The 22,435-nt window shown below is 35.1% G+C and overlaps 1 protein-coding gene across 5 annotated transcripts in view; it reads right to left on the bottom strand.

The window, feature by feature from the left end:
- Positions 1-22,435, bottom strand: part of AFG2A (AFG2 AAA ATPase homolog A) — a 330,482-nt gene that overhangs the window by 193,961 nt on the left and 114,086 nt on the right. For all 5 annotated transcript variants that reach the window (XM_065905059.1, XM_065905061.1, XM_065905062.1 and 2 more), the window contains exon 14: positions 12,007-12,133. In XM_065905059.1, coding sequence (XP_065761131.1) covers positions 12,007-12,133 — 127 coding nt within the window. The remainder of the gene's footprint in view (positions 1-12,006; positions 12,134-22,435) is intronic.

The following is a 22,435-nucleotide window of genomic DNA, read 5'->3' as shown; positions in this document are numbered from 1 at the left end:
AATTTACCTGTATTTCAAATTAGATGGCACATACCTTAAGAACTGAATTTTCTTATATGCCCCTGTCTGATACTTTTGCACACCACTTCCAAACACACAAACACATACAGAAAATATAATGCCAGACCAAAATATGGAATATTACTGCTAACCCTCCATAAGCACTTTAAAAATAATCACCAAACTAACTCTTCTATTTGACTTTAAAATAGTCAAAAAACGGCTTCAGATTTAGTTCTTGGCTGCACTTAACATTAGTTCCCAAACATGAGATTCTATAGGTATTAATAATCCAAGAGAAGATTTTTCAACTTTAAAAATGACTCAATTCTAAATAATCATAGTCAGACATTTCTGGTGTAACTCAGAATTAGTTTTACATTAATAGAAGGTTTTAAATAGCATAGTAAATAGACCACAATATTACAGGCTGAACAGATAACTATGAAAAGAGAAAATATGCAGCTCAACAAGTTTTCCTTTTTTAAAGAGTAATAAATTTTCAGGGAAGAAGTTAAGGTGTTTTTCAACTGTCAGCTAAGTCTTCTATTTCACAACAGTACCTTTAAGGCTGATTTATGGCTCTCCAACCACCCCCCCACCCATTTCCTGACAATCAAGTGGTTAAAAACAAAAGCCACTTTTGCACCTGGATGATATTTGCTTACTTTATAACCTGTATGAAGAAAGGAACTTTTCAAAAACAAGAACATTTGAAAAGGTGATACCCGAAAAAAAAAACTTAAAAACAAGGAGCATAAAACCTCAAAATCCAAAACAAAAACTCCAGAAATTTGTTTGGTAAATATCAACCTTTAATGCAGCATTTGGAATCTCTATTACTACCTATTTCTGTGTCACAAAATAAAAGAACTGAGAACCTTGAAGACATATTACGGATTGTGTAGTACATCTTTGACAGGTACAGAAACAGAGGTTGAGAAAGGCTAAATAATTTCAAAGAATACACTGTTTGATAGCAACAGAGCTTGAGTTAGAAACCAAGATCTCTTTGTATCAGTCTCATTTCTTTTTTTTCCCCCTAAATAGGCTCATTTCATTTTGAGATATAACTTACGTACCATAAAATACATTCATTTAAAGTGTACATTCAATATTTGTAGTACAACCATCAACAAAATCTAGTTTCATAATGTTTTCAGCATCTAGAAAATTTCCCTTAGCAGCTTTGCAGTCAATCTCCTCTCCCACGCCTGCTGTTGTTCAGTCACTAAGTCATGTTCAACTTTTTTTTGACCCCACGGACTGCAGTACACCAGGCTTCCCTGTCCTTTACTATCTCCCAGAGTTCGCTCAAACTCATGTCGATCAAGTCGGTGATGCCATCCAACCAGCTCATCCTCTGTCACCCCCTTCTCCTGTTGCCCTTAATCTTTCCCGGCACCAGGGTTTTTTCCAATGAGTCAGCTCTTTGCATTAGGAGGCCAAAGTATTGGAGCTTCAGCTTCAACACTAGTCCTTCCAATGAATATTCAGGGCTGACTTTAGGATTGACTGGTTTGTTCCTGCTTTCCAAGGGTTAGCATCAGACAATAATCTGCTTTTTATTTTTACAGGTTTGACTTCTCTAGAAATTTCATACAAATGGAATAATACTTAGAGAAATATCCTTAAATTTCACTCATGTGTATATCAGTTATTCATTCCATTTTTACTGAAGTATAACTGACTTCTATGCTGTACAATTATATCTTTATGACTTACTTATCTTATACCTGGAAGTTTACAACCCTTAATCCTCTTCACTTATTTTACCTATCCCCTCACTCCCCTCTACTCTAGCAACCACTAGTTTATTCTTTGTATCTATGAGTCTATTTGTTTTGTTAAGTCTGTTCATTTGTTACGCTTTTTAGGTTTCACATATAAGTGAAATATAGTATTTATCTTTCTGACTCTTTTCATTTACCATAACACACTCTAGGTTCATCCAAGTTGTCCCAAATGGCAAAGTTGTAATTTTTTATGGCTTAGTAATATTCCATGTATATATGTATGCATGCATGCGTGCTCAGTCGCTCAGTCATGACTGACTCTTGTGACTTCAAGAACTGTGATCTAGCAGGCTCCTTTGTCCACATAATTTTCCAGGCAAAAATACTGGATGAGTTGCCATTTCCTACTCCAGGTTATCTTCCTGACTGAGGGATCAAACCCCCATCTCCTACATTGGCAGGTGGATTCTTTACCACTGAGAACAAGTTAGGAAGCCCCTATGCATATGTGTATACATTATCTAGATCTCATGTCTTCTTTATCCACTCATTTATCATTGAGCACTTACGTTGCTTCCTTACCTTGGCTATTGTAAATAATGCTGCAATAAGCACTGGGATGCATCTCTCTTCTTATATTAGTGTTTTTGTTTCTCAAATAAATACTGAGAAGTGGAATTTCTGAGTAATATGGCAGTTCTACTTAATCTTTGCTAATACTTGTTATCTTCTTTATAATAACATTCTAACAGGTATAAGGTAACATCTCACTGTGGCTTTAATTTGCAGTTCCCTGGTGACTATGATGTTGAGCATCATTTTATGTGTCTGTTGTCATCTGTGTCCACTTTGGGAAAATGTGTATTCTTTGCCCAGTTTTTAACTGAGTTAAAAACTTGTTGACTTGTATCATTTCTTTGAACATTTTGAATATTACTCCCTTATTGGATATATCATTGCTAATATCTTCTCCCATTCAGCAGCTGGTAGTCTTTTCATTTTATTGATAGTTTTTTTCACTGTGCAAAAGGTTTTATTTTGATGTAGTCCCATTTGTTTCTTTTGCTTCTGTTGCCTTTGCCTCAGAAGGCAGATTCAAAAAATATTGCTAAGAACAATCTTAAAGAACTTACTATGTTTTCTTCTAGGACTTTTGTAATTTTAGATATTATATTTTAATCTATTTTGAGTTTATTTGCCATAGTATGAGAAAGTGATCCAGTTTGATTCTTTCACATGCTGATGTCCAGTTTTCCCAACATCATTTATTGAAGAGACTGTCTTTTCCCCACTGTATGTTCTTGACACCACTGACATAATTAAGTGACTATACAAGCATAGGTTTATACCTAGGTTCTTTATTTTGCTCCATTGATCTATATGTCTATTTCTGTGCCAGTAGCATACTGTTTTGACTACTACAGCTTTGTAGTATAGTTAGAAATCAGGGAGCATGATGATTGCTACTTGGTTCTTCTCTCACAAGACCACTTTGGCTATCCTTTATGGGTCCATACAAATTTTCAGAATTATTTGTTTTAGCTCTATGAAAAATTCCCATGGAATTTTGATAGGGATTGACTCTGAGACTGCTGTGAATAGTAGGGACATTTAAATATATTAATTTTTTTAAACCATAAGCACAGTATATCTTTCCATTTGAGTCATAGTTAATTTCCTTCAGTAACATCTTATAACTTTTAGAGTACAGGTCTTCACCGCCATGTTTACATTAATTTCTAAGTATTTTATTTTTGATGCAATTGTAAATGGAAGAGCTTTCTTAGTTTCTCTGATAGTTTTTTGTTAATATATAGAAATGTAACAGATACTTGTATATTAATATTGCATCCTGCTAATATACTAAATTCATTAATTCTAATACTTTATTTGGTGGAATCTTTGGGGTTTTCTATATACAATATCATGTCATCTGTAAAATGGTGACAGTTTTAACATCTTGCTTTCCAATTTGGATGCTTTTTATTTTCTCTCTCTGAAACTGTGGTATCTACAACAAAAGAGTAAGATTTCTAAAGATGCAATAAAGGTATCATGTGAAATAAAACAAGATGCCAAGCCTGGAGGACATAAAGACTGGTTTGTGAAGTGGAATGTAAAAATAAGACACATAATACAGTTTTCAAAAATAAAGAACTACATAGAAGAGGTAATAAAAACTGTTCTTTATAGCATTTTGGAGTAGAATCAGGCTGGTATGTAGACGCTTTAGGCAGAAAAACAGCTGCTTGTTCAGTAGAATAAAGAGTTTCCTAGTAGTCTGAGTCAAAGATGAAGTGGTCTATTTCATGAGTTAACATACACCTCATCAGTATAGGTGAGTAAATAAAGAATGGAGAAATGATGGGTAGAAATTTTATAATAGGGTCAATGTTTCAGAAGCATAACTAGACTATCAAATTGTCCAAGTTGCTCTCTAATCTTAAAAAAAATAATTTTTTTAGAATGTGTGTATCAAGGACAATATGTACTTTATTACTACTCTAACAGAAGATTAAACATACTCCTACTTGCATGGTGACATAAACAAATGTGATTTACTAAAAAGTGAAAGTGAAAGTCGCTCAGTCGTGTCCCCATGAACTATACAGTTCATGGAATTCTCCAGGTCAGGATACTGGAGTGGGTAGCCTTTCATTTCTCCAGGGGATCTTCCCAACCCAAGGATTGAACCCAGGTCTCCCACAATGCAGGTGGATTCTTTACCAGCTGAGCCACCAGGGAAGCCCAAGAATACTGGAGTGGGTAGCCTATCCCTTCTCCAGTGGATCTCCTGACCCAGGAACTGAACCGGGGTCTCCTGCATTGCAGGTGGATTCTTTACCAACTGAGCTACCAGGGAAGCCTGCAGGCACCCTGGGGCACAGATAAACAAATGAAAAAGCAAAATCAGGTACAAAGCATCTACAGAGTCTTAACTCCTCAAATTTTAAACATCTAGTCTGAAAATCTCAACAATGAAAAACACTACAAAGGGCTTTCAACTCACAATTATAGAAAGCAAAAAAACAATACAACTTTAAGACTGAGATGTCATGAATACTATTTTTCATATAATAAAAATTTTGCTTCTATATTTATGGATTTTCATAAGTCATTCAATTGGAAAAATAATTATTTAGTCCAAGAACATGTGTTTTAAAGATGAAATATTAAAAAAAAGTTCAAGAAGATATTGAAGGTACTTTAAAGAACAAAAAGTTAATATAGTCTCTCTACTATTATTGGTTTATTTTAACCTCAGTATGATATTGACCCATATTTATGGGTCATATATATTTATGAAATAATATATTTAAACAACCTTTAGAAGAACTTTGTGGTTCTTGTGTGAACAATGGACATTAGAGACTTGAGTAAACTGCTAAAAGCTTACAAGGCTAGACCAATGGTCGGTAAACTTTTTCTGAAAAGTTCCAAGTGATAATTTAAGTTTTATAAGTCTTAAATCTCTACCATAACTACTAAGTAGTGCAAATGAAATCACAGACATTACATCAAAAATTAGGGTAAGTTAGCTGCTATATTTAAAATGGATAACTAGCAAGGTCCTACTGTATAGCATGAGAATGCTGCTTCATGCTATGTGGCAGCCTGGATGGGAAGGGAGTTTGGGGGACAATGGATACATGTATGTGTATCCATGTATGGCTAAGTCCTTTGCTGTGTAGATGAAACTATCACTATTGGCTATATTCTAATATAATATAAAAAGCTTAAAAATCTGAAAAAAAAATAGTGTAACCTTGTATCAGTAAAGCTTTATTTATGAGGCCTGAAATTTGAATTTTGTATCATTTCACATCACAAAAATTACCTTTTTTGTCAACCATGTAAATAAGTAAAAACCATTCTTAGATCATGAGATGCAGACTAACAAGTGATAACAGATCTGGCACACAGCCCATAGTTTGTTGACCCCTGGGATAGACAGTCTTTATTTTAACCTCTAAATGAGACATGACCCACATATGCATACAACCTCTGACACAATTCCATTCCCCCGTTACTGAAGCTGAAACCCTTGTTAACTGCTGCCATAATAAATATACTGAAAACACTTACTGCTTTAAAAAAACAAACAAAAAACCCCACACACAAACAGCAACAAAAATAAAACTACTTCTGTCTTACAAAATGACGGTAAAGCTGAAATTGGAAAATGACCTTGCAAGAAGCCTCCCACATCTGACCAATGACGTTGCAAGAAGCTTCCGACATCTGACCAATGACCTTGCAAGAAGCTTCCGACATCTGACCACACTGTGGCTTACCTTCTAACACTCCAAGACTCTCATACCATTTTGATAAATATTAAAGATCAAAAAGCATCCTGTAAATACTTATAGGAAAGTAAAGAATTATGATTCATTTAAACTTTAAATGTTTCTTAGATCAAGCAGCTTGTTTTTTAGTTCTGACTTATCTGAGAATAGCAGTAACAGATGAATAGGACTTTTAATTTATAACTAGGAAGGGTGGAGAGGAAAACTGTTCACAAACGCATTTTTAACCTGTCTGAAAATATTTCTGGAATACAATTCATTTGAAAATCAGAAGCTACACATATTTAGCTTCTCATCTATTTAGCTTCTCATCTGCTGACATTTCTAAACATGCTAATTTTTCCATGTTACAAAGATATCAATAAAGTCAACTTTTAATTTATAGTATTTAAGAAATAAAAATATTATGACATATTTAACCAATCAACCTGTCTTTCAGAAAAACTGGGAGGAAAATTAATTCCAGTTTATAACTTCCATCAGTTAAATATACTAACTTAGAAAATAATTTTGAATACTAAATCACTCACAAACTTACTTAAAACTTACAAAATGTCCTACATAACTTACAAAAATGTCCTCAGTTGAGCAATATCTTCCATAGATGGCTTAGAGCATAATTTTTAAAATTCTACAAATTTACTATTATAAGAAAACTAGGTTTCAGGCTAGATATAATAATTATAGTAGTAATCATTATTGAGAGCTTGTTATATACCAAGCATCAGTACTAAAAGGAGCCAAAGGGATTATATTTTAAAATATTCATAAAATTAATCAATTCTGAATCTTGTTTAACACTAGGGTAAGAAGACATGATCATTTCTTCCTTAACATCCAACACAAATGCATGAAATACTATGGATTGAATACTGTACTCTTCTAAAGGCACTATGTAAGCTACAGCCTAACAAAGAACAATATAAACTCCCAGAGTTTGAGCTTTAAACCATTATTTGGGCATCAAAAATAATTGTTTGTTGCTCTGTTTCCTGCTGTTGTGTAAATCCAGGCCATCATCAATCTAAAGACAATGCGATGACCTGACATCACAATCTCATTTATCTTCATCTGTCCTTCACATTCTGTCATTCTTATGTAAAATGGACTCTAAAGGATGCAACTTCTCTTCACTCATCTAAAAGCTGAAAGAGGAGGGTAAAGTGGGTAAAAGGTCTATGGTGGCTTCAGTATACCAATGGAGACTCCAAGCAATCACTTCACTTAAGAGAGCTACATTGCAGCTAATGTGCTTAACATGTAAACATAACATAGCAGGAAGTAGGATAATGTGATTCTTGAGCTATGTCTCACTTCCCTTGCTGAATCCTCAGGAAACTCCAGCATCAGTTTCCCCAGGCTATCTGAAACTGAAATATTGTCCAAAAAAGATACTATAAATGCACAATATATGGGACATAGAAAGATATCAATTTCACTTCTCTGACAGTCCAAGAACTCTCTCCATTCCAATACACTAACTTAAGGTCATCATGATACAGAGGTTGTAAGTCAACAGGCAACAGGACTGTAAAGTATGCGAGCTAATTCACATGGCCAAACACCTTAATTAAATGTACCCAAGTTAGACTAACTGCATCATATCTTTCATATTAGGACAATCCTTTTTCTTTCCAGATTTACGTCAAAAACAAAATCTCTACCTTTCAGCATCAGCACAGGAAATTTACTTTAATTCTCTTGTCGCCTATTCTCTTCCTACAACTGTTTTTCCCAGACAAGACAGGTGGTGAAAACTACGTCTGTTCATTTCAAAACAGGAAGTTGTTCTTTGTTAAATGATCTCTTAAGACTGTTTCGTTTCTAACAACACATTCAGGGCACATTTTGAATACCATGTTCTAATCACACATGTGCTAAAACCTTTTTTTTTTAATAGTACTATTAAACAATACACAAATGATAGTTCATAAAAAATCTAGAAAATACACTTGTGATATAGCTTATATCATCTGAGTAATGAAAGAAGTACAGTTAATGAAAAATTCATATTAAATATGAATATGGAATTCTACCTGAAATAGAAAATGATTAAAACATTTTTACAAAAATCACTGATTATTTAAAGTACTGTCTTTTGCACGACTACGGAACATATGCAGACCATTTAGACCATGGTTCAATGTACTAAATTAGAGTTGCACTTGAAAGCACAACGTGTATCACTTGATGATTTTGAAGCCATTGTTTTATCACAAAATATGTTTTCCATTTACCAATTTTGCTTTGCTGCCAGTCATAATTATATAATTTCATCTATTACAAATTAGATACTACAGATTTTGAAAAATTTGAGTAGTAAAGGCCTTTATCCCTCTGACCTAGAAAATTAAGTTTCAGCATATAATTACAAACACTCTTAATATCTTAATTTAAATGTGTTCATCTAAGATTAGTTTGGTAAAAAAGTTGCATTTCTAAATTTTAAAAAATGAATCAAAGTATATACGTGTGTGTATATGATGCACGCACACACACAGCATACGTCTAAGTACACATATATACACATATTTGTTTGTATATGTTTGCACTTCTCTGATGCATCCTGAAGCAAAGGTTAATTAGTCAAGGCATTCCCAGTGTGTGACAATACTGGTACTTAAAACACATATTTTCAACAATTAGGTGATTTTAGAACCAAGACGTTAAAGGTACTATTTTATAAAAGATCAAAAACATGACAAGAATTTTGGTAAGCTATTTTCCAAACTTTAATTTCTCAAAGTCTGTGATACTGAAGATTGCCACTTATGAGTTGCCATAATAAAACAGAACATCTGTGTCCAAAGGCAAATATTATTAGCAAGCAATAAACACATTAAAAACAATGCAAAAAGAAATGTATAAAAGAACCACTTCCCTCCCTTCAATCTCCCACCTTTAGAGACAAGTTCTGCCCAAAGTGGTTAAGCTTTTTCTCCAAGAGAGAAAGATATCCACAGACAAAAGTATCCCTAAAAGAATGGAAGTCATCCACCATTACCTCCGGGGTTTTGACATATTCTAAGATAAAGGAGAATAAAGGTCCAAAACTTTAGAGTGACACAAGATAACTTATAATCTCTAGGTTTATCTTAAAAACTTCTTTAGGTCTTTTCTACCACCAGGGGGAGGTAAAAAAAATAGAATAAATTTCACCTTAATGCAAAACACAAGAGGTTGAGGTTCAATCTAGGTCTTATAGAGCAAAAAGTTAGCAATAGAGATGATGTCAACAATTCCACTGTATTAAACAATAGGCTTACGGTTATACTTATAAAGAACATGAAAAATGTATCCTTTAAATAAAGGAGTTTAAATTCATTTATCCATTTCTATTTTAAGAGAGATTATATGTATAATTGAAGAAAGATATATCTGGACAAGGCAAGGCACAGAAATACTCCATCTGAAGAAGACAGACTCCACAGAAAAGGATATTTCAAAGGAGCAGGTTTGTACCCAATCAAATGAATGGCAAAGTTGGCCTCTGTGAAAGTTAGAAGTTATTCTTAGTGCCTAGAAGAGAACTCATGTAGGGGCTGGAGAAGAAGCTGAAGAGTACTGTGGCAGGAAGAATTCTAGCTCAGTCAAGATGCTATTGTGAAGGGCTCTGCAAATGTAAAATGGTCCTGAACCAGCTGACTAGAAGGTGAAGAGACTTTCCTTGATGGACCTAACTTGATCAGGTGCAACTTAAAAAGACACTAACTAGGCTTTTTCTGGCAATAGAAATTTAAAGCATAAGATGGATAAAATATGATAGAAATTCTCCATTGCTATCTTGGGACAATGGAAGGGGCCATGCAGGTCTCAAGGGGCTGAGAGTGGTTCCTAGGTGACAGCTAGAAAGGAGATTTAGTTCTTAGGTCTGCAATCACAAGAATTTAATTCAGCCACAATTAGGTGAGCTTAGAAAAGAAATATCAACTAAGGACAAGAACATAGTTGGCCAACAACTTGTTGAGTTCCTGAGCAGACAACTCTATCATGCCATGCCCAGATTTTGACCTACCTAGAGAAACAGTAATAAATAAGTATTGTGTGAAGCTGTTAAATTTGAGGTAACTTGTTACACAGTAAGACAAACTTAACACATGCACTAATCAAGCTAAATCATATAGCTTGATTTAGAAGAACCCAAGAAGTTTACAGTAAGCCCCAAATCCTACTTCAAGAAATGTGTCAAACAACAATGACACACAACATTAAAATACCAAAGAGGGCCATTAGATTAGACACTACAGGGAAAGAAATCTAAGACATTTTCAAGCTCATTGGCCATAGTAACTAGGAGACAAAGATCATAAAATACAATATGAATTTACCACGAAAAAGATGATTCTTCTAGATTCACTGAAACCAAAAGGTGGGATTAGGTCATCTTTAGGTCTCTTTTAGCACTTTCTATAATTCTTGTTAAGATATAGTCCTAACTTTTTTAACAGACACGAGAGATGCCTGGGTACGAACCCAGATCCTACAGATGTTCATAACTCAACCAGTTTCTTATAAAACACTGAATCAGAAAGGGAACAATTTATTAAGGTTCAAAGCCTTCTCATCTGCATTCAACCAAGGGACTTTATAACACAGCAAAATACCAAATTGAACAAAAGCAAGGCCTTCTTCCCAAATAAAACCTACCTTCGTATTTTCAAAAAGATGACTTTTTAAAAAATCCCATATTTAAAACTGAAAGTCTGTATATATGTGCACAAGGAGAAAAAAGTTTATAAGGCCATGTACATGAGGCAATAACATTAACAAAAGCTGAGAAACTGGTTGATGCCCTGGGAGTAAATTTTTACTCTCAATTTAGACCCTTGTTAAAAAATTATACACTAAGTATAAATTAGGCACTTAAAATTTAAGTGAACTCATTTGTTAAAACATGACTTGGGGGAAAAATAGTGGTAGCAATCAGTTCAGTTCAGTCGCTCAGTCATTTCCAATGCTTTGCAACCCCATGAACCGCAGCACACTAGACCTCCCTGTCCATCACCAACTCCCGGAGTTTACCCAAATTCATATCCACTGAGTTGGTGATGCCATCAAACCATTTCATCCTCTGTCGTCCCCATCACCTCCTGCCCTCAATCCTTCCCAGCATCAGGGTCTTTTCAAATGAGTCAGCTCTTCACATCAGCTGCTGCTGCTGCTAAGTTGTTTCAGTTGTGTCCAACTCTGTGCGACCCCATAGACGGCAGCCCACCAGGCTCTGCTGTCCCTGGGATTTTCCAGGCAAGAACACTGGAGTGGGTTGCCATTTCCGTGTCCAATGCATGAAAGTGAAAAGTGAAAGTGAAGTCGCTCAGTCGCGTCCGACTCTTCGCAACTCCACGGATTGCAGCCTACCAGGCTCCTCCGTCCATGGGATTTTCCAGGTAAGAGTACTGGAATGGGTTGCCATTGCCTTCTCCGTCACATCAGCTAGATAGTATTGATTTTGCACCTATCTAGCTTAATTTATTGGTATAGTCTAAGTAATTTCTTAACTACTATCATTTTGATTCTAACTACTCTGAGAGCAATTGCTAGGTCAGGAGTTCTAGAAAACTGTTGAAAATAACAAGTCTAACTAGTTAGTGAATATCCAGAATTTTATCTTAACATGAATGAAAATATTAAAAAAAACTTCTCAAAATAAATCAGATGAAACACAAAACGAATTTCAGAACTTCAATACCACAGGGAACTATACTGAGAGTTTAATGCAAAAGTGAGGGAGGGTAAACTCAAGGGATAATAAAATAGTTTCATTAATACCAAACTACAAGTAATAAAAACATAAACAAAACTTTTTCTCTGTTCTCTTCATTTCCTTTAGTTTAAGATCTTTTAGTATCCTCTAAATGACAAACTGATTAAAAAGCAGTTTGACAGAAAAAAAAAAAGAATCTAATATAATCAAATGATCTAGTTCTTGATTATACAATGTACACACTGCCTTCTTTCCTTACCTTGTCTATCCTATCTGGACGATTGGTAGCGGCCAAGACTGTCACGTTCTTTAACTGTTCAATGCCATCCATTTCCGTCAAGAGCTGAGCCAAGACACGATCAGCTACATTCCCAGCACCTGAAGAACTGATTTTTTAAAATACAGTTTTAAAACTCTGTTTACCTATTCCCAAACACTCAACTATTTTAAAAAGACTGTATATTCTGCACCAAGAAACATTATGTCTTTTTCAAATTATAAAACGTATGCTTCAGAATTCATTACTTGTTGAATTATCGTATTCAAGAACTAACTAGATTGAAATAATTTCTTTTCCTCCATCATCAACCATGATTATTTTCTCCCCAATAATGCTAAAAAAGCATCAAATATAAAAGATCTGGGAAGATATAAGATTATTTTTTAAAGGTTCATCAAATACATAATTATTTAACTTAATTGATATTTACATTTTATATGGAAGTTAAACTGACAAGAATTGGGAATAAACAAATGAGTAAGATACAGATTCAATCTCACATGAAATTCAGAGCTTACATGAGACAGAAAACTCCTTACAAACGTATAACAAATAGGGTATTTTTAACTTATCTTGATATTTTCATAAATATTAAGAGTATATTTAAACATATCAGCAGATAAGGAGTCACTACAATACACATATCTGGAGAGACAGGCAAAAAAGAGCATTTTATTTTGTTGCTTTTGTTCATGTCCTAGGTCAATTACAAAGCTACTCTTGGACAAACTATACTTTAATCTCATTTCCTTTGATCACAAAAAAATTACTGAATATGTATTCTTAAGAAGTAAACCCAACAGGTCTCAATAGTGAACAAAATCCTGCTATTACACAATCAAGGCCTCAAAATAACAATTCTCATTAACACTAGCTGGAATTTACTAAAATCTGTTCAGAACTGAGAAATACACAATAAACCTCTGGGTGGACAATTATAGAGTGAAACAACACCGTAAACATATCAAATGGATAAATTCAATCAGATGCTGTTCAGAGTGGGCAAGGAGGTGAAGAGGGAGGGAGGGTAGAAAACCACACTCCACACTCCTGTCTTGGCATGACAGTGAGTACTCCCTGGTGTTCGTACAATCATCACACAATATACTTAGTAATAAGGAATCAGGACCGCTAACCAGAAGAATTTAGATCTCAGCATGCATTACAAGTTCCAAAACTTGACACACAGGAGAACAGCCTCTAATTCACACGAATCAAACACATGAGGTTGTTATATAAATCATTACTATCAATTAAATTAAATGGATGGTTCCAGGTTATTATATAAATTACACTGTCAATTTATTAAATGATTTTTCCCAATGCCAAAAAAGTTTGTGAGCAAGCAAGGAGAATCTGAGAAGCCAGTGAGATTTGTTTTAGTTAGCACTAATTCCTGCAAGTAAACAATTGGCAGGTGTATGAATTTGCTGACCTGATTCTACTTAAGAATAAACTTCGAACATTTTGAATAAATGGATTACCTATCCTTCCAAAACTGCTCCATGATAAAACTTTTCCAAGTGTTAGATAGGAACATTGCTAGCAAAAGCTCTAGGGCTCCTGCATGATGACTACAAGCATATAAATATTTAAGAATGCCAACTGATCACATCCGAGGCCTGTAATTGTATCTACTTTGTGATACCACTTGTTGTGGCACTACAAGGTGCGACGGAAGGTCACAGGATCAGGTCTTGGGAGAGTCAAGTGAGCTGTCCAGAGGAAATAGTTTCTAACCTACAACCTAAAAAAAAAAATAAGTGGGGACCAGACAGTCAAAAAATAGAGGGAAGAGAGAGAACACTGAAACTGGAAACCACTTCAGAATAGCACAGCATAGCAGTAATGTAAAAATGTAAAAGATCAGCAGAGAAAGATAAACCAAGGGTGTATAACAAAGGCTTTATTATCCAAATGACTGAGTTTGGATTTTAACCTGAAGTGGATAGGAAGTTTCAAGTAGAGACATGACAAGATCAGATTTATGTTTCTGAGGACCACAGTGGCCACAATATAGAAAACAGGTTACAACTGAGCAGTGAAAGTCACTTAGTGGTGTCCGACTCTTTCTGGACTCTATATACTATATATACTATATACTAAATAGTCCATGGAATTCTCTAGGCCAGAACACTGGAGTGGGTAGCCTATCCCTTCTCCAGTGGATCTTCCTGACCTGGGAATCAAACCAGGGTCTCCTGAATTGCAGGCAGATTCTTTACCAACTGAGCAATCAGGGTAGTCCCAACTGGGCAGTAATGAGTAAGAATTTTAGAAGTTTTAACTCCCTCCTAACAAGGAAAAAGCTCTATAAATTGAAAAATTAACAATTCTTTTTAGATCCTTCAGAAATGTGAGACCCAGGTATCCTAATCTGTTCAGGCTGCTATAACAAAATACCACAGACTAGGTGGTTTATAAACAACAGAACTGCATTTATCACACTCTGGAGGCTGGTAAATCTAAGATCAAGAGGCCGCATGGTCAGGTAAGAACTCCTCCTCTGGCTGGTACTGACACCTCCTCACTGTGTGCTCACTTACCACTACACTACTAAAGGCCTGCTTGCCACAGGTCCTTTTACCCAGTAAACCATGTCTATCAAGAGAAAAACTATAAGGCAGAATAAAAGGCAAACCAACACAGCTAGAAAGAAACTGAGCTAGGATCAGAACCAGAGAATTAGCAAGAATGCTGGAACTATCAGACCAGTAATTTTTTAAAACTATGACTAATATGCTAACGGCTCTCGTGGACAAAGTAGACGACATGCAATAAAAGGGCAACATAAGCAGAGAAATGGAAATTCTAAGGCTCAAAGAGAAATGCTGAGATATAACACTGTAACAGAAAAAAGGAATTCCCTTTTTGGGCTCATTGGTAGATTACACAGGGCTGAGGAAATAATCTCTGTTTAAATCAACAGAAACATTCAAAATGGAAAAGCAAAGAGAAAACTGGACTAAAGAAAACAGTGGGAAAAAAAAAACACAACAGAAAAGAATATCCAAGAACTGTGGACAACAAAATATGTAATATACGTGTATCTAAAATACAAAAAAGAGAAGACAGAGTAGAACATATTTGAAGCCATAATGACTGAGAATTTCCCCAAATTAATGTCTGACACCAAAATCCAAGATCAAGGAATATAAAAAATCAATAATGCCCTGAATATTCCAGCTGACCACTACAGGATATCTATGCTGTCATAGTATGGTCAATACTCAGTTTGACCCTGATAGTAAATAAGTTACTTTAGATTAACAACATACCCTGTAAAAGCAGAGAGACATATATTAATATAATGAGTTATCTTCCCCAGCTGTCCGAGAGCTGTGTAAGCTACATGTGCTCTGAATAACTGCAGCTTTGTATAAACTGTTAATACAGAGAATGACATAAAAGTATGTATTTTTTCATTTCGCCATGATTTCCCAGTAAAAATTCCAAGCTAACATAGGCATTACATTACATTTGTATAGTTTTGCTCATTACACTTCTATAGTTTTGACTCAATTTACCCTCTACAAAAAGCAACTTTTTGAAGGGAATTTTTCACAATCTTGGCCCTCCCTATGCTGCTGTTATAAACATAACCCAATAAAAGGAAAATAAGGAAAATTAACACAAGCAAGTTCAAACATTTTTCTGACAACAAGCTAAAAATTGAAGCAGCAAAAATACTTATAAACGTGTCATTTTCTTAAGTGCCATAGATCTAGAAATGTTGACAAGGAAAACTAAAATTTTATAGTGATTGTAATAAATGATTATATAATATAAAGTTTTACAAATCACTCCAGTAAAATCTGCACTGATCAGTACTTATTGGGAAGGTTGCTTTGAATTTGGGAAAGAGCTAAGAAATGATACTCAGTGAATCTTCCCTCGTAGCTCAGTCGGTAAAAAATCTGCCTGCAATGTAGCAGACCCGGGTTTGATCCCTGGGTTGGGAAGATCTCCTGAAGAAATGGGCAACCCACTCCAGTATTCTTGCCTGGAGAATCCCTGGACAGAGGAGTCTGGCAGGCTACAGTCCACGTGGTCGCAAGAGTAGGACACGACTTAACAGCTAAACCACGATGATACTCAGTAAGCTTGGGTTCAATTGCCAGCTTTACCACTTTTCTTTTTGTGTAATGTTGTACAAGAGATACTTCTCTGAGCCTCAATTGTCTCAATCAAACATGGAAAGACCCATAGCATTCTCAAAATTAAATAAAATGTATAAAAGGTCTAGCATAATAGTACAAAGAAAGGATCAATAGATAATTACAATAATAACTCTTATAACTATTATTACTACTGTACCTTGGTTACTGGCAATGTGTATAACCTATTACAAGTTATTTTAACCAATTAAACTGAAAAGGGAATGTGTGGCACATAAATGTTACTGAAATAAAACATGAACATGATGTATGATTAAAGATTTTCAGAAGTTAAAACAGGACAGCAGATACATATTGTCAGTTCCCTAATTAGCTTTACTTAAAACAGTAGAAAGTATCAAACTTCCTTAAACTTTTCCATGAAAACCACCAACATAATGCTAAGATAAAAACTCAACTGCTTTTCGGCCTTTTGACTAAGATTAAGATAAAAACTACTCCTCTTAAGCCATAACGATGCCCAAAACAGTGAGCCTAATAAATAGACTACTAAGAAACACTTTGTTGATACAAGCTGTATTAGAAGGAAATTACTATACACTGGTAATGAGACTTCTTTACATTTTAGTCTTAACTATATACTAGCTGTTCAAATGCAGTGAGTTTGGCTCCTCAGAGTCCTCAAGGCAAAATATATTTTGAATAGCAAAAATTTCCAGATAAGGAGATCTTTATACTGCTCAGATATTTTAAAATGACTTTTTTAAAATAGGCAAATCTTCTAAAATGGAAAAAAACCAGTATACTATAAGACTGCTCAGATGTAGAATTGCTTGGCTCAAGAAACTGAATGAAAAGAAAATCTCACGTCCTTGGTTTCTTAGATCTATACCAAAAGAAGTTCTCGTCATCTGTTACTTCTATCCTCTTTTTCAGTCTTCTAAATGAATCTTTTTTTTTGTGGGGGTGGGGGGTGGGGGGATGTAGGGGGTAGGTGAGTACTGATTCAGGATCTTTATTTATAATGCTCTAAATGTGATTACAGACACACAGGTTTTGGAACCCAATGACTTGAATGCATGAGAAAAGACTCAGTTTGATTCCCCTACACTAAGTGTGACTGAATGACCTTCTGGCAGAAGATAACATGGTGATCTCTCTACAAAATTAATTAGTATACCAAGGACGTCCATAGTCTTTCAAAATGTTTTCTCACTGTAGTTAAGTATCTATGCTGTTATCCTCTGTTAGATTTGAATACTGTTGCTATCAGCTACAATGAAAAGAACATTTATTGTTTCTGTACCCTTAGCACAACTGGCAAAGTTTTCTGAGTCCAGACTCACTTTTAGAGTTACTGTGTACAAAAACTATTGAATTTTTTGAGAAAAACACATCAGTCAGCACTTCGTTAATTCTTTTGGAGCTCTCTGACAAGTGAATGTATTCCATAGCTTACAAATAATTTTTTATAATAAAGATGATGATGCTTCTATGAAAATAATGCAAGTGACAAAACTCCAAAAGACTGTCTCGGTGTTTAATTTTAAAGTAAAATTAGCTCATAAATGACACTAACACATGGTGAAATCAGATTCTGCTAACAACCAGCTGATTGAACCTAATCTCTAGTTTCTGTAAGCCTACATTTCCTTATTCAAAAACTAAATGTCTGGGTGCTTCTCTGTTAGATACTGTGCTGGACACCTGAGGTAAGAGGATAAAGATGCTACTGTTCCCTTGAGGGTGTCATAATTATTGGCCTATATGAATAAGGGAATTAAATTAGATAGTATACAAGTCCTTCTAGTTTCAAAATTCTGTTAGTCTCTATTGGTAACATAGAACACCTAAGTTATTTAATTCATTCATTTCAATAAAAATATTAGCAATTCAGGAAGGTATTGATACCTCTAATAGAATGCCTCTAAACAGAAAGGTATAATACTGGTCCAATTTGTTATTTGTAGAGAAACTAGAAGCTATAATTAATGCTGAAGATGAGGTGAAGGGAATTCTTTGGATTCTCATTTCCCATGCTGCCTTTGCCCTTTATTTCCACAGATCATTGAGAACTAGCTGGAGAATAGCATAGTGAAAATGTTTTATGGACTGAGAAATATTCTTGGCTGACTTTCAAAGCTGCAGTAGGAAACAAAATCCATAAAACTGACATCCTAGGAAATCAAAACCAACTTCAAGTTTAAGAATAAATGTGTAATCACTAACATAATGAAATGATTTTAAAACTTTATTATCTGCTAGAGATAAAGGCAACACAACAACGGAAAAAAATGTTCAGCTACAGAAAGAACTACAATTAGACTTTTCTAATAGATTAATTTTCTTCTCCCTTCAGAAGTCAAGCCCCTTTCCCAAATTATCCCCCTTCAAAAGTCACAGTGCCATGCACTGAAGAGACTTTATAACATCTTAAAACAGGTCAGGAAACTATAGCCACAGTCTAAATCTGGCCAGTCAACTGTTTTTCATTTGATTACATATTCTCTGTAGCTCCTTTTGCATGGTAGCAAAAGAGATGAATAGCTCCAATACAGACTGTATGGCCAAAAAAAGCAAAAAACATTTACGAACTAGCCTGTTGCAGAAAACATTGCTAACCCTCATCTTTAAGAAATCGCACCACCATGATGCTAATATTACATTGATTTTATTTTTCAATAGTAAAAATTTCACAAAAATGATATGTATTTCCTTTCAACTCTTTTAGTAAAATAAAATCCCCTATCGTCCTTTCATATGACCTTTAAATTATAGACCAACAGTTGATATATCCAATTTACATTTCAAAATTTTTTTCTAGTATAATTTTCAAGTGTCATAAAGAATCCCAAATGACAGGCATCTGAATTTGTTTCTTAAAACCTACCTCCTATGGGAGGTAGGTCAATATTAGGTGTGAAAAACACCCAAGGAAGGCTAGCCAGCCATATACTGCTCTGAACACAAGCATTACTTATGATAATTTTCTTGGTGCATGCAAAATGCAAGCAAATTTTCATTTTAAAACCAAGATAGCTACAAGAGACTTAACATGTCCTACAACAACAAGAAATAAGTCCCAATTCCTAGTAAAATGCTGCATTAGGCTATCTCTCTAGGGAAAGTCTTACCTTTAATCCATTCTATAGTACTCAGCCACAATGCTTAGACAAAATGCAAAACACAAAATATTCATAGAAATCTGCTATACTTCATAAAACTCTTATAATAAAAAATCAGTTACACATGTTCCATTTCTTCTTTTACTCTGCTTCTTTCAGCAGTTCTGTTTAATATTAAAAGTTCAACAATGTAAAAACTATGAGGCAATGAAGTATAAATTAGAAAAAAACTGCATACCAGGAAATAGGCAATGAATTTAGCAACTTGAAACAGAGATATACAAAGTAATAATAGTTAAAAGTATTTAATAAGTTGTCATTGCTAGAGTTTCTTACATAAAAAATATTCATTAAATATTTAGATACATGATAAGTTTTACCCTGATATGAACATACTTTTTCTATCCAAAATCCTGACAGTCTAAAGGCAGTAGTATTATCATCCAACGAGCACTAAATTAGAGGACATAAGCTCTAACCTTGTCTAGGCCACAAAGGAGTTATGCGCCTCTTCTCTTAAATTCTAGGGGCTTCTATTCCTTCTAAAAAAAGACTGTACTAGATGATTTCTAAGAACTTTCTCAGCTACAAAATTTTATGATTTTATGAAATTTTACTTACCACCATGTGCATGCAGGCGTGCTCAGTCATATCAGACTCTTTGTGAACCCATGGACTACATACAGCCTGCCAGGCTCCTTTGTCCATGGAATTTTCCAGACAAGAATACTGGAGTAGGTTGCCATTCCCTCCTCTAGGGATCTTCCCAACCCAGAGATCAAACTCATGTCTACTGTGTCTCCTGCATTGGCAGGCGGATTCTTTACCACTGAGCCACCTGGGAAGCCCAAATACTGCTATAAAATCACATTTAAAAATTTATAACCCACTTTGAAAAGTGTCATTTACAGAATGATGCCTACAAAAATTTCTTCTATAGTGTTCAGTGTCATGAATTCACTGAAGCTACCTGAAATCTGGAAATACTGCAAAAAAGGCTGCCTCATTTCCTGACCATTACTCTAACACTCAGAGCTCTTTTCAAAATGTTACTAAGCCTGGAATTTTCATTTTCAATGAAAGCTGGCTCAGAACTTATTTTTCCCCCTAACCACTCCAAATGGAAATCAATTCAGGACTTTAAGTGCAGAAACAGCTATACAAGAAAACAGTTATTAATATCACAGATTCTCTAATACTTCACAGAATATATCAGTCAGCTTTTAACAGAGCACTTAATCTTTTCATTTTTCCATATATTTAACCATCTCTTTAATACACTAGTCATAAAACAATATATCAAGTATTTTTATATGGCAGCCTTAGTTTTATAAAACACACCAGATCATCTTCTTTTTCTCCCAAATAATAATGTCTTTCCTCTATTTCTAAAATACAAACTTTTTTTATCTTTGAAACTTTTGAAATCAGGATATTCCTTGGAGTTGTTGATTTCTCAGTACCATTTCACAGTTTAGGGCTGCATTTTTCTTCAGTAATGGTATGTAAAATAATGGTATGTCTTACAACTAATAGCAAATTAGATTGCTGAAATGCCATAGGGCCTGTCACCTGTAGAATACTCTAATTTCCCAAATGCTTCGATATCCTACACTACATTTCTATCTCTACTACTGTATTTCATTTATATGGAAATGACCATTATTACAAGAATATCAATGCAGAAATTATGAGAAACAAGTTTTTTAAGCAATTACTAAATGCCAGGCAGTACATAAAGCACTTTACATGTATTTAATTCCAACAACCTAGAATTTATTACTACTATCTCCATTTTACAAATGAAACTAAAGCTTAAAGAGGTTAAGGTAATTGCTATAGGTCCTGTTCTCTGTTTTATCCCCCATGCAAAGCCTATTGCAGAAATAGCGCTCAATAAACATTTACTTAACAAGTGAATGAATGAATGCTGCAAAGGAGTTTTATATTCACAGGCTCACAAAGAGAATGTACAATAAATAGAATCTTGAAAGGCTAGTTAATTAACTACTTGGACATGCAATCCTGAGATCTGTGGTGTGACAGTCAAAAAAGTGGCTCAGAGTATCTGCTCTGAAGTCAAAATATGTAAATTCAAATTACAGCTCTGCTACTTGTGATATATGATGTTGAATAAAGCAGTTATGGATCTACATGCCTAAGTTTTCTCACCTGTAAATTGGAGATGAAAATAGGACCTACTCCTCCTGGGGTCGTGGTGATGATTAAAGGTTGATATAAACAAAAGGCCATAACATTGTGAGTGAAACCCAAATGGCGTGATGCTATTTGTAAGTTAAATAAATAAGATGGGCCTCTGCAGTCAGTGACTCTAACCTTCAGAAATAAGTTTCTAGTTCCAAATTTCTAGTTCTGCTTGAAGTCTGGAGTGACCAGGCAACTAATGCCAGCTGCTGAGGATGACTCAGGATCCAGTGACTAGCTGGAACATCCAAGAAAGAGAAAGCTTTTCTAGGAATCTCTGGATTAGTCTAGTGGCCACTCCCTCAATCAGAGGAGTCTGGACCAAGAGAATATAGTATATGGGGAAACAGCCCATATGTCTTCACCTCTGGGGACAGAACTGTTGCCTAAGACAAAACTGACTGATGACTTACTACCCAGAGTGTTCGCCCTTCCCGACTATAATCCTGAAAAAGGTAAAATTTTAAGCTAGCTGGCAGGCAGGGCAGAGTACTGGAGCCAACTGTACAATAACCTGCTTTGTATTAATGCAGGGACCTTTTTGTGATTTTTTTTTTAAATCTGCAAAGCACTTAAAACAGTTTCTAGAATATGGTAAGCAGTAAATAAATGTTCCCTAATAGTATTATTCAGTTGAGTTCAGTCGCTCAGTCGTGTCCGACTCTTTGCGACCTCATGAATCACAGCACGCCAGGCCTCCCTTTTCATCACAAACTCCCGGAGTCCACCCAAACTCATGTCCATCGAGTCGGTGATGCCATCCAGCCATCTCACCCTCTGTCGTCCCCTTCTCCTCCTGCCCCCAATCCCTCCCAGCATCAGGGTCTTTTCCAATGAGTCAACTCTTCACATGAGGTGGCCAAAGTATTGGAGTTTCAGCTTCAGCATCAGTCCTTCCAATGAACACCCAGGACTGATCACCTTTAGGATGGACTGGTTGGATCTCCTTGCAGTCCAAGG

Source organism: Muntiacus reevesi, chromosome 13 (assembly GCF_963930625.1).
Source record: "Muntiacus reevesi chromosome 13, mMunRee1.1, whole genome shotgun sequence".
In the NCBI taxonomy this organism is placed as follows: Eukaryota; Metazoa; Chordata; class Mammalia; order Artiodactyla; family Cervidae; genus Muntiacus; species Muntiacus reevesi.
The sequence above is the reverse complement of the archived record's forward strand: the minus strand, read 5'-3'. Positions and strand labels throughout refer to the sequence as shown.